The sequence below is a fragment of the Myotis myotis genome, unplaced genomic scaffold (genome assembly GCF_014108235.1).
Source record: "Myotis myotis isolate mMyoMyo1 unplaced genomic scaffold, mMyoMyo1.p scaffold_m19_p_38, whole genome shotgun sequence".
Classification (NCBI taxonomy): Eukaryota; Metazoa; Chordata; class Mammalia; order Chiroptera; family Vespertilionidae; genus Myotis; species Myotis myotis.
Window position 1 is genome coordinate 1,797,250 of NW_023416344.1, and position 13,107 is coordinate 1,810,356.

General features: G+C 59.0%; 1 protein-coding gene across 4 annotated transcripts in view; it reads left to right on the top strand.

The window, feature by feature from the left end:
• The first annotated feature begins 7,630 nt into the window (after window positions 1-7,630).
• Window positions 7,631-13,107, top strand: part of ATP10A (ATPase phospholipid transporting 10A (putative)) — a 45,955-nt gene continuing 40,478 nt past the window's right edge. For 3 of the 4 annotated variants that reach the window (XM_036303813.1, XM_036303812.1, XM_036303815.1), the window contains exon 1: window positions 7,632-8,462. In XM_036303813.1, coding sequence (XP_036159706.1) covers window positions 7,963-8,462 — 500 coding nt within the window. In that variant the 5' untranslated portion in view covers window positions 7,632-7,962. Of the gene's footprint in view, window positions 8,463-13,107 lie in introns of all 4 variants that reach the window. The other variant, XM_036303814.1, reaches the window with a different exon arrangement.

Consider the following 13,107-nt stretch of genomic DNA (forward strand, 5'->3'; position numbering starts at 1 on the left):
ATATATAAAACCTCACAAGGCATCCGTCCTGGCCGGGCTGGCTCAGTGGGCGAATCGTCCTGTGCACACAAAGGTTGATGGTTTGATTCCTGACCAGGGCTCCATTCCTGGTGGGGGCCAGGCAGGGGACAGCCAGTTGATATCTTTCTCTCTCTCTCTCTCTCCCTCTCTCTCTCAAATCAACAAATAATAAAAAAAAAACTTAAAACAAGAAAAGGGAGAGAAGAATGCCCAAGAGAGCCCGTGTCTTCTGAAACTTCTGAGATGATGGATGCCGGCCACGCTACGAACAGACGCACATCCATCTCAAGGCCTATTAAGGCCGCGTCGTGCCCTGCGTGAGCGCCCAGGACACAGCTCACAGCGCCGCAGACGGCCGGTTCTGTGCCCGTGTGATCATTTGCCCTAAATGGCTGTCCCAGAAAAATCCCCTCTGTGTTACCGACCGGCATCCATAGCCCGCCTCCCGGGGCGTGTGTGTGTGTGTGTGTGTGTGTGTGTGTCTAACACTGAACATCGAAGGCAGGCATGCGCCACGGCCACTTTCCCGGCCAGGCCGCCCTGCTGGTCCCCCCCAGCGCGGAAGGCCCCTGCTCCATCAGGTAGCCACCGTCTTGTCTCACCCGACGTTTTAAGACGAAAACATTGGCTCCTTAAATAGCCCCCCGATCCCGTGGGCCGACCAGGGGCCTCCCTTCCCGCAGACCCAGTGATTTGTTGTTTTTAATTAAATCCGGGAACAGTCACGGCCACGTTTGCAGGAATCCCGAAGACGACAGTGCGTGTGTGCGTGTGTGTGTGTGTGTGTGTGTGTGTGTGTGTGGTGTTTAAGCTGATGAGTAACAGCCAGGTGCCAAGCCCCTCCCCTGGCCCTACCCCCTTTTCTTATTATTACATTTGCATTAGTTGGAGAGTTTCGATAATTCGCCGAGGAAAAGAAGACTTATTGCTATCGGATCAATAAATCCCTGCCGGTCCACCGAGGAAGGCAGGCTCACGGGCGGCCGCGGAGCGCGGGGGGCACGTCGGCTGCGAGCGCTCGGGGAAACGGCTCCTAAGTGAGACATCGAGATACAAAGAGAGCATTTCTGTTTTATCTCCCGCGGCCCCGGCCCCACCGCACCGCACGGCGCCGGCTATTTGCTCCGACCTCACTTAGAGCATTTCCCAGCTCCCGGGTGCTATCGATGTAATATACCATTTACCGGCCCCCGAGAAAGGAGAGCGGAAAAGAGGTAACTGCAAGCGTTTTAGGTGTGTTTTTCAACCTGAGACCCCACGTCTCCATGGCAACCGAACGTCTGCGATTGCGTTTCTTTCCTGGAAAGGGGAATGGAGACCACAGCGAGCCAGGGTTGTATTTTTTTTTTTTTTTTTAATATATATGTTGGTGTTTTTTTATTTCAGGGAGGAAGGGAGAGGAAGAGAGCGAGCGAGACATCAGCGATGGGGAGAGACACGGGCATCGGCCGCCTCCTGCACGTACCCCCCGCTGCTGGGGATCGAGCCCGAAACCCAGGCATGTGCCCCGACCGGACCTCCTGGGTCCTAGGTGGGTGCTCCACCACTGAGCCACACCGGCCGGGCACAGTGTTAATGAAGAGACCCTCCAGTCCATGGCGTGGGGTTGGCAATGGGAAACAGCGGAGCCGCTTGGTCGGGGGCCACTCAGCATCCTGAGGTTCTCGTCGGCCACCTGGCACGGTCCAACGCCCGTCCCAGACCGCCCTCGCCCTGTCCGAGCCCGGCTGTCCCCGGGTCTTTGCTGGAATTCTACAGGTTTGCAGCGTGCGGTCCTACCACCTACAATCCGCCTTTCCTGTCGTGTCTTCACCACCCACGGTCCAGGCTCCTTCCATCACCACTGCTCCACCCTGTCCCTTCTTCTACCTGCCCCTCCCCGTGGAAGAAGCGCTGAATCCCATGACATACGGATCACAACTGGGTCAGCCGGACATGGTGCTCTGGACCCCAGCTCCCGAGTTAGTTCAGTGAAATCTAAAATAAAACAGATGGACCCCCGGCCGGCCCTGCCCAGTGGTTAGAGCGTCGGCCTGCGGACTGACGGGTCCCGGGTTCGATTCCGGTCAAGGGCATGGATCTCCGTTGTAGGCTCAGTCCCCGGCCCTGGTCTGGGCACGTGTGCAGGAGGCAACCAATCGATGTGTCTCTCTCACATCAACGTATCTCTCTCTGTGTCTCTTCCCCTCCCTTCCACTCTCTCTCTAAAATAAAAAATAAAAAAATCCATGGAAAAATATCCCTGGGTGAGGATGGACAAAAAAATAAATAATAAAAAGTAAAATAGCCCTGGCTGGTTTGTCTCAGTGGATAGAGCGCCAGCCTGCAGACTGAGGGGTCCTGGGTTCGATTCCGGTCAAGGGCACAGGCCCGGGTTTCAGGCCCGATCCCCAGTGGGGGGCGTGCAGGAGGCATCCCATCAGTGATCCTTTCTCATCATGGATGTTTCTCTTTCTCTCTCTCTCTCTCTCCCTTCCTCTCCGGGATCAACAACAATGTACCTGACGATAAAGAGATGAACATAAATGTTAGCGTTGCAAACTGAAAGGACACCAAACCCTGCAAGGGCCGAGCCGGTGCGACAGGCCACGGTGCGCGAAGCACCACACTCCCGTCTGTAATATATTTTTATCACCTGACCTTTTTCTTCTTTTCTTCTCTCTTTCTTTCTTTCTTTTTTGAAGAGGCCTTGCTTGAGAGGGTTTGGAATAAATAGGTCTTTGTTAAGATCATCTATTCTCTGAGCCTGCTACAAAGCGTTCCCACTCTGCCAGGGCCCATGACTCATCAGTAATCCCAGGGCTCACGGAGAACAGATACCTGCGCCAGGCGGCCCAGCCAGGTCGGCCAGCACCCGCTCCTTTCCTCTGCAGGGGGGTGGGTCTCAGACCCCCCGGCTGTCTGCCAACCAGGGGGCCGCGTGCACCCGCGCACCTGCAAAAGCGTGGACACGTGCCCAAATGCACACAGACACACACACATGCACGCACACACTCACTCACATTCGCACACACATGTTAAAATGCCACAAGGGCCCGGCCGGCGTGGCTCAGTGGTCGAGCACCAACCTATGAACCAGGAGGCCACGGTTCGATTCCCGGTCAGGGCACAAGCCCAGGGGGCGGGCTCCATCCCCAGTGTGGGGCGTGCAGGAGGCAGCCGATCCGTGATTCTCTCTCATCACGAATGCTTCTATCTCTCTCTCTCTCCCTCTCCCTTCCTCTCTGAAATCCATAAAAACATAGTTTAAAAAGTATAGGGTGCCCATTACACTTGACCTTCAGATGAATGACAGACAATGCTGTAGGCTGGGGACGCCCCCAGTATTTGCAGTTCAGCGAGGTGTCCTGTTGTAACTGGCGAGCATGTCACTGTCCAGAGCTCCACCGGCCCCCCCGGCCCCTGGGCGAGGCGTTCTTCCCAGGAGGGTGTCCGGTTTGGCCTATTTTTAGGGAGAGAAACCATTCCCGGGATTTTCGGGGAGACGGGATCATGACGCACACGGCGATGCGTTTGGGAGGCCGGGGAGCGTTCCTCCGGGGTCTCTGGCGAATGGCCCTGTCATCATGGGGGGGGGGGGAGCGACCCCGCCAACTGCTTGCCCGGAGCAGCATATGCATCTCGCCCTCCCCCCCTGCCCCCCCCCGCCAACCCCCTCCCCTGGCTGACGGCGCCAGGCCCCTAGAAAGAAATGTCATTAGAACGTCGCGGTGTCTAACCCAAACCCAGTGCGCGACACGGGATTTAATTTGTTTTCTGGCGCCGGCCTCAGAACGGCTGTTCACGCATCAGTCGGCTGAAAAATGTAGGGGTTGAGGAGGAACTCACCCTGGGGCGGATGCACAGTTTTCCTCCGGAATGCAATTCAAAAAAGCAGGCCCACGTGTGTGTTTAAAAAAAAAAAAAAGCCAGGGCTCTAGCCCGGCCGGTGTGGCTCAGTGGTTGAGCATCAACCCAGGAACCGGGAGGTCACAGTTCGATTCCCAACCAGGGCACCTGCCTGGGTTGCAGGCTCGATCCCCAGTGGGGGGCGTGCAAGAGGCAGCCGGTCCATGATTCTCTCTCATCCTTGATGTTTCTCTCCCTCTCCCTTCCTCTCTGACATCAATAAACATATTTAAAAACAAACAGACAGACCGATCTGTGTGTCCTGCAGGCGGTGCACCCGCCACCAGGTGGCAGTGTTGCCCACGGGCTCCCCCCACCGCTGCTGGGTCTGCCTTTCTGAAACCCCCCTGGCCCCCCACACCGTGTCCCCTGCTCCCCATTGAGGACATCAGGAGGGGTCCTGCCCCGCCTGTCGCTGGGTGCCCTGTGCAGCCCCTCCCCAGGGCCTGGGCAGCTGGGTGGAGACCGGACCCCGGGTTGCGGGCTCCCTCCCCAGTGGGGGGCGTGCAAGAGGCAGCCGGTCAACGATTCTCTCTCATTGATGTTTCTCTCTCTCCCTTCCTCTCTGAAATCAATAAAAAACATATATGTATATATAAAAAGGAAGAGCAGTGAATTCCCCCCACATACACACTTGGAGACAAGTGTAAGCAAACGGGTGTTCTGTGTCCGGGGAGCTCAGTGGAAGGAGCCAGTCTGGAGGTCAAAGGGTCACACTGGGCTGGGACCCCGGAGGACGGGCACCCCACCCTGTCTGCCCACCGCTAGTGCATCAGGGAAGACGGGGGGCTGAGCTGGCCGGCAGCCTGCCCTCTGCCCCATTCAGAGTCCGACCAGACAGATGACCTTGCTCAACCTTGTCACCAGGCCTGTCACATGACCGCTTCTCCCACCCCAGCGTCGAGGACTGGACACATTCCAACCCCCTCGCCAGCTTCCCACAACTAGGGCAGAGGACGGGCAGGCCTGGGGCTCGGGGAGACACGGGGTGCAGACGGGGAGACGCCGGGGGGCAGAGGGAGCCACTCGGGGAGATGGGACTCCTGCCACCTACTGTTAGCACGAATCCAGGAGCATGGGTCAAGTTTGATGAGCTATGTCTGTTCAGAGCCACCCCGGACATGCTTACCTCCTGCTCTATCTGCTGCTGCATTTATTTTTTTTAATATATTTTTATTGATCTCAGAGAGGAAGGGAGAGAGAGAGAGAGAGAAACATCCATGATGAGAGAGAATCATGGATCAGCTGCCTCCTGCACACCCTCTCCTGGGAAATGAGCCCACAACCCGGGCATGTGCCCTGACCAGGAATAAAAAAAATAATAATAAGATAAGATAAAACAAAACAAAACAAGCAAACGGTGTTGGGAAAACTGGACAGGCAGGCACATTGGGGGAAAAAAAAAATGCAACTAGACCACCAACTCACACCACACACAAGCACAAACTCCAGGCGGACTTGAGACTTGAATGTAAGTTGTGAAACCAGAAATAAAGTTAGAAATGAAAATCCTAGAAGGAAGAAGCCACCTTCCGCGCTCTCAAGATCAGATGCGCTTCCCGTGCCTCTGCCTGGGGCAATGACTGCCCACGGCTTCCTGTTGCGTTTGGAACAAGTCCGGAGGCCGGCCCCTTCCGAACGAAGGCCGGCCCCTTGCCCACCCGCCTCCCCTCTGTGGTCACGCTCTTCTCCGCCCCAAGACCGCCATCCGCTGGGCCTCCCGCTTCTGAGCTCAGACCAGGGCACCCCTGGCTCCCATGGCCACCTCCAGGAGCGTTCCTCCCTCGCTCTACCGTCTGCTACAGCCGCTCACATACTCAGCCACCCACCGGGGCTGCTCTTGACCCTGTTTCTCCTGTCATACCCCATGCCCTTTCCCACCACAGATTCCGCTGGCTGTAAGAAGGCCGGTCCGCCCGCCCGGCCGGCGTGGCTCAGTGGTTAAGCGTTGACCTATGAACCAAGAGGTCATGATTCGATTCCCCAGTCGGGGAGCGTGCAGGAGGCAGCCGATCCATGATTCTCTCTCATCGTGGATGGGTCTCTCTCTCTCCCTCTCCCTTCCTCTCTGAGATCAATAAAAATATATTTAAAAAAAAATAATTCCAGGGGGTTCCGTGGATCTCATCGTGCGGTCCCCTCTGGGAGGCCAGCTGAGCCAGACCCCGGGGGTTGGACAAGGGGGAACGGGATGGGCGAAGAGCAGGGGGAGAAGGATTCCAGGCTACAGAGCAATGTGACTCACGGAACCTTAGAACCTGAGCGTGGAATGTGGGTGGGCCACGAACAGGCCTCTCGCCCTGGGGCCAGGCCCGGAGTGGAGGGGCAGGGGGTGGAGTTAAAAAAACAGCAAGTTGGCGCCCGGTCCGGATCCCCGAAAAGGCTCAGGGGGCCTCTGCCTGAGGAGTCAGCCCGTGACTGTGTAAGGACCCCTGGGGGCTCCAGGGTAAGGAAACCAAAGGCTCTAGTGAGCATTTGGGCAGCAGGCAGACTGGCTGGCGCACCCCGGGGGGCACCCGCAGGGGCACAGACATCGGCCGCAATGGAGCCGGAAGGCCCCAGGCCCCCCTGGGCTGGGTGACGGAGGAAAACGAGGGTCTAGGACGTCTTTGTCATGGAAACCAGGGGAGCTGAGGGCCTGTCTGTGCGGGTTAACCCTCAGCCGGGGATGCCCAGGGTCACCTCGGAGAACTGACTCTCCCGGGAAAGGCAGGGACTTGGGCCAAACCTTCGTCTGGTCTGGGCCTCCCCACACGGCAATGTCGCACCCTGGAAATGGCAGGGAAGCGGGGTGGGGGGGCTTGGTCTGTAACATGGGGCATGGGGCATTTTTCTTTTTTTGACTTCAGAGAGGAAGGGAGAGGGAGAGGGAGAGAGAAACATCCATGATGAGAGAGAATCATGGATCGGCTGCCTCCTGCACGCCCCCTATTGGGGATGGAGCCCGCAACCAGGGCCTGTGCCCTGACCAGGAATCCAACCATGACCTCCTGGTTCATGGGTCGACTCCAACCACTGAGCCACGCCTGCCGGGCTACCTTTTATTTGTAAAGTTGTTTAACTTATTGACGAGAGAGAGAGAGAGAGAGAGAGAGAGAGAGAGAGAGAGAGGCATCGATGTCTCAATCCACTCACTGCTGTATTTATTCACTGGTTGATTCCTGGTGGTGCCCTGAGCTGGGATTGAACCCACAACCTTGGTGTATGGGGACGATGCTCTAACCCACTGAGCTACCCAGCCAGGGCCTGTATTAATTAATCAACCAATCAATCGATCAATCAATCAATCAATTAATACTATTTAGAGAAGTCAGGAAGGCAGCGTGTTTTGGGGAAGGAAAAGTCTAATTCATCCAAGAAGTGAATCTCCAAGCAGGTGTAGGCTGGGCGAGGGGGAGGGGAGGGAGAGGCAGGAGGGGCATCGCGCCTTCTGAGGGTGTGTGTGGGGGGAGGAGAGGGGGCCCCCAGAGCAGATGGATGTCCTGGGTGGGGAAGATGGAGAAATCTGAGCCCTGGGAGGCGTGGCTCCTTTGGATTCCGATTCTGATTGATTCCAGGAGCGGAGGGAGGGTCTCTCCCGTCCGGGGTCGCCAATCGGGGCCCATCAGGAAGCCAGGCTGCCCGGGAGGGAGGGTCTCCGCGTCCGGGGTCCCCCAATGGGTGCCCATCAGGAAGCCAGGCTGCCCCGGGAAGAAGGCGCCTTAGTCCGGGACCCTTTGCCGCACCCGCTCTCCGGGTCTCCCTCTCCTCGTTGGCGCGAACGGAACCGAAACTAAGCGGCTGGAAAGTTTGGGCTTCCCGCTCTCCACGGAGCCAGGGCGCGGCGCGGGCCGGGCCGGGGCGGGGCCGGAGGGGGGCGGCTGCGGAAACGGCCCGGGTGGCGCGAGCGAGGGGCGTGCGGGCCGGGCGGGGCGGCGCTGACCGCCGTCTGTCTCCGTCCCGGTGGCGCGTCCCGCAGGCGGGGAGCCCGCGCCGCCGCGTCCGGGCCGCCGGCGATGATCACCTAGGAGCGCCCGGCGCGCGCGCAGGAGCGGGGCGCGGCGACACGCGGCCATGGAGCGGGACCCGGCGGCGGGCGAGGACCCTGCGCCCCCGGACCGGCGGCCGCAGGGACGGCGAGGGCGCCGGCGGAGGCGCCGGGAGAGCCGGACGCGCACGGTGCGCTCCAACCTGCAGCCGCCGCCGCCCGCCAGCGCCCACGAGGAGGGCGCGGCGCAGGGCGCACGGCGGCGGCGACGGTGGTGGTGGTGGCGGCCCGGGCGCGGGGGCGCGCAGCACCTGGCGGACAACCGGCTCAAGACCACCAAGTACACGCTGCTGTCCTTCGTGCCCAAGAACCTGTTCGAGCAGTTCCACCGCCTGGCCAACGTCTACTTCGTCCTCATCGCGCTGCTCAACTTCGTGCCCGCCGTCAACGCCTTCCAGCCGGGCCTGGCGCTGGCGCCCGTGCTGTTCATCCTGGCGGTCACGGCCTTCAAGGACCTGTGGGAGGACTACAGCCGCCACCGCTCCGACCAGGAGATCAACCACCTGGGCTGCCTGGTCTTCAGCAGGTGAGCGGGGCGGGCGGGGCTGGGCGGGGCGCGTGGGGTCCGGGCCGGGCCAGGGGCGCGCTCCTGGAACTCCGGGTGGCGCGCGGTGGGAGTGGCACCATAGGCCACAGCGGACTGTTTGGATATTCGTAAAAGTGCGCCCAGTTTCCAGATGGAAAGACTGAGGCTCTGGGGGTGGGGGGTGGGGGCGTTTGGGGAGCATCATTCCATTGAGCTTCTCCCTCCTGGTCCTGCTTTCTTACCCACGAAGGCACCTCCCCAGAGTTGGGGACACTCAGGCTGGGCTCGCCCCCCCACCCCGGGATGCTTGCTGGCCTTTCTTGGGGGGCCGGGGGAGCTGGCTGGACTCAGGACGGAGTTTTCTGGCCTCGAGTGGCAGCGGCGGCGGGTGGGCTGGAGAGTAGGAAACTTTTAATTTTGTTTGTTTTGGTTAATCCTCACCGATTTTCTGAGAGAGTGGAAGGGAGAGAGAAACATGGATTTGAGAGAGACACAGCAATGGGTTGCCTCCTGCGCGCGCCCTCTGGGCCAGAGAGCCTGCAACCCAGGTACTTGCCCTTGATCGGAATCAAACCCGGGACCCTTCAGTCCACAGGCCGATCAATGTTCTATCCGCTGAGTGGAACCGGGCAGGGCAGTAAGAAACTTTTAGATGCCGGGGTGCAGGGGGTGGTCCCCTGTCTCAGATGATCCCTCAGACCTGGCCCCTGAACTAGAATGATCCCCGGGCTGGAGTCCAGCGGCCCCTGGGCGCCCTCATTCCTGGCCGCTCCCTCCCGCCTTATAAGTTAAAAAGGAGGGAACCCGATTCCCAGGCCCGAACGTTCCTCCCGCCTCTGGCTTTGGCGAGACTTCCGTGTGCCAGGAGGTTTAATAACGTTAACAACCGACGCAGGAATGTAAACCTCGGCCCTCGGGAGCATCTGGCCTTGGGACAACAGGGTGGAACTGTGGAGGGCACCCGGTGAAGGGCAGGGGGCCTCACAGTGGCTGTTTTTTTTTCTGTTTGTTTTTTAAATTTTTATTGATGAGAGAGAGAGAGAGAGAGAGAGAGAGAGAGACACATCAGTGATGAGAATCATTGTTTGGTTGCTTGCTGCACATCCCCCCACTGGGGATCGAGCCTGCAACCTGGGCACGTGTCCTTGACCAGAATTGAACCCGGGACCCTTCAGTCCGCAGGCCGATGCTCTATCCACTGAGCCAGACCGGCTACGGAGCTGACTGTTAAATTTTCTTCACGTGCACCCGGTTTCCAGATGGAAAGACTAAGGCTGGGGGGGGGGAGCATCATTCCACTTGGTCTCTCTCCCCCTGCACCCCCCCAGAGCTGGGGACACTTGGGCTGAGCCCACCTAGGACGCCTCTGTCCCTTCTTCCTTTATTCTCCCACCCAGAGAGCCACCAGCTGCAGGTCCATCTGGGAGCTGTCCCGTGTGCCGAGCCCACCTCCAGGTCACACCCCGTGCAGGACAGCAAATGGTCTTGACCTCAGTTGAGACCTCAGCCCATGTCTCCTTCCTGTTCCCTTCCCTGAGTCCTGGCGTAGGGGCCGATACGGGCCTCGGAGTGGGAGGGCGTGAGCTCGGTCCAGCCTCCGTCACGTGGGAAGGGCCGCTAGCGAGTCTCTTCAGTTCTCAGGGTCAGATCGCCCCCCTCCAAAAAAAAAAAAAAAAGATGGGGGCCCCGGTTGATGCTGGTGCCTCTGAGGATAGCTTCGATGAAGACCTATTCCTGCCTTTGAGGTATCTCTGACCCTCCTAGCCACACTGGTCAGTCTTCCGACTTCGGAGGTTCAGAGAGGTTCGGTAACTTGCCCAAAGCCACACAGCTGCTGTAGGTCGTATCCCGGAATGCGACCCGGGTCTTTCCAAATCCCACAGCTTTTCCAATGGTCCTGGGCTGGTACTTCTCAAATTCCCATAAGGAATCACTTGAGAAGTTTGATAAAATTTACAGTGTCTGCCCGGCCGGTGTGGCTCAGTGGTTGAGCGTCACCCTACGAACCAGGAGGTCACGATTTGATTCCCCATCAGGGCACAGGCCCTGGTGGTGGGTTCAATCCCCAGTGGGGGACGTGCAGGAGGCAGCCGAGTCTCTCTCTCCCTTCCTCTCTGTAAAAAACCAATAAAATATATTTTTAAAAATAAAGTATCAGTGGAAGAAGTATCCTTGGGTGAGGCTTAACCAGAGAGAGAGAGAGAGAGAGAGAGAGAGAGAGAGAGAGAGAGAAGAGATACTGGATGGAAAGCACGTTGTCACCTGAAATAAAAAAAGTGTATTTCCTGCGGCCTCGGTATTTCTAGAAAGGAGGCCACAGGAGCCGGGGGCCGGCTGATGAGAGGAAGTGGTGCAGGTGCAAAGACTGCAGCCCACGGCAGGGAGGGAGGGAGACGCGTCGGGGCCTGGAGTCCTGGCCCCGGGGACTCCGGGGGCCCCTCCCTTCCCGGCTCAGTCTCAGGCTCCTGGTGAGCAGGAGCCAGGAAACCCCACAGCCCTGGCCAGCCACGTCATGTTTGCCAGCGGCCGGCCTGCGGGCACCCCTGAGAGCTCGCCGGACGGCGGGGCCCAGGGTGGGAGCCGTCCCATGAGCATCCCCCGTGTGTGCGAGTCAGACACTCAGATTCCTGGGCCCAGGCCGAGGTGAGCTTGGTCAGGAACAACGGGGATGGATCCAGACGACTTAGGAGTTTTTTTTGTGTGTGTTTTGCTTTTTTTAAAAATAAATACATATATATATATATATATATTTTGGTCCTAATCTCAGACCTTCCACAAGGGGACATGGGGTAGAGGCACGAGGTGCATCAGCTCACAGCCCCACCCATGAGCTGCCCTCGGCTCTCCCAATATTTCGTATTGATTTCAGAGAAGAAGGGAGAGGGAGGAAAAAGAGGGGGAACGGGAGATGTCTGTAATACAACAACAACAACGAAAATAAATACACACACACACACACACACAGGGAGAGGGAGGGAGAGAGAGAAACGTCAATGAGGAGAGAGAACCACGGATCGGCCGCCTCCTGCACGCCCCGCACCGGGGATCGAGCCCGCAGCCCGGGCCTGGGCCCCGACTGGGAATCGAACCCTGACCTCCTGGCTCCCAGCTGGGCTGCCCGGGTTTCCGTGTGATCCTTTCCCTCGTGTTTCCGTCATCTCTGTGGGGGCCCCTGGCAGGGTCGCCCCAGTGGCGGACGCAGCAGCTCTCACGCGTGACGTGACTCTCGGGCGGCTTCACCCGGGCTCCGTCCTGGGGGAGAGGGCGGCCTCTCCCGTCGCCGCCCGTCTCCGTCTCGGGAAAGAAGGGCCCCAGGGGGTGCTCTCTCGGCCCCCCCTCTCCCGTGTTTGTCTCTGAGCGCGTGGCTGTCACCTTCGACCCTGCCCTTCCCGTGGTTCTCACTCCGTTCCCCAGGTTCACGGGGCGAAGGCTCCAGCCTGACGCTGTGGTTGGCTTGGTTTTTCGTGTTTCGTCTTTTTCTCAGAGGAGAGCTGAAATGAGACCCACCGAGTTCTCCTTTTGATTTCTGTTCCTCTCTCCCTGGCCGCCTCTCTCCTGCCCTCCGCTTCCTGGAGGCCCCCCTCTTCCTGGCCAGCGGTGGCCGCAGAGCACCTGCCCGGGGGGCGGGGGGGGGATCGCGTCTGGGTCCCACCGACCGGCACTAAGGAGACTCGCAGACGCCGGGACGGGACCCGGGGGCAGGGACGGGCCAGCTAGGCCCCGGGGATCAGAGGCTTAGGAGTGTTATTTTCTGGTTAATTCTCATCCGAGGATACGTTTCCCATCGGATTTTTTTTTTTTTTGAGAGAGAGAGTGGAAGGGAGGGAGGGAGGGAGGAGGAGAGAGAGGGGGAGAGAGAAACATCCATGAGGAGAGAGCATCATGGACTGGCCGCCTCCTGCACGCCCCACGCTGGGGATCGAGCCCACAACCCGGGCCTGTGCCCCGACCGGGAATCGAACCCTGACCTCCTGGTTCGTGATGGACCCTCTTGACCTGGGAGTTTTGGGGAGGAGGGGGCTCTGTGAGCGCCAGGGCCCTGCCCTTCTCCGTGAGGCGGGCGGCGTCTGGTGGCATTCCCGTACCAGGGCGCCGGGGTACTGACTCGAAGGAGGCACGCCTTGCTATTTATAGCGCGCTGGGAGAAGGCGCAGGGAAAGGGGAGAGGCTATTTTGATTTCTGCATTTTTAGAATGCCCTCCTCGCGGGCCCTCCGCCCAGCTCCCCTCGCCTCGCCCTTTCCCAGGTTGCAGGGTGTCTGTTGCCCTTGGCGTGCCCTCCGGTTCACTTTCCCACCGAATCGTTATTTTCCGTTTTGCTTCGGGGGAGTTTTGTTGACACACAAAAGCGGAAAACGGTCCGTGTAGTCAAGTCTCTCTGTCGGCCTCTTCCTTTTATGCTTTTAACTTGGGAAACTGTTATTCTGGGTGTAAAATCTGCGAATCGCTGCAGCTGAAGACAAAAGGGATGACCTTGCAGGGCCTGGTTCAAGGAGACTTGGGTCTCTGGTTATAAAGAATATTTCAGCCCGGCCGGTGTGGCTCAGTGGTTGAGCATCGTCCTACGAACCAGGAGGTCAGGGTTCGATTCCCCCATCAGGGCACAGGCCCGGGTTGCGGGCTGGATCCCCAGTGTGGGGTGTGCA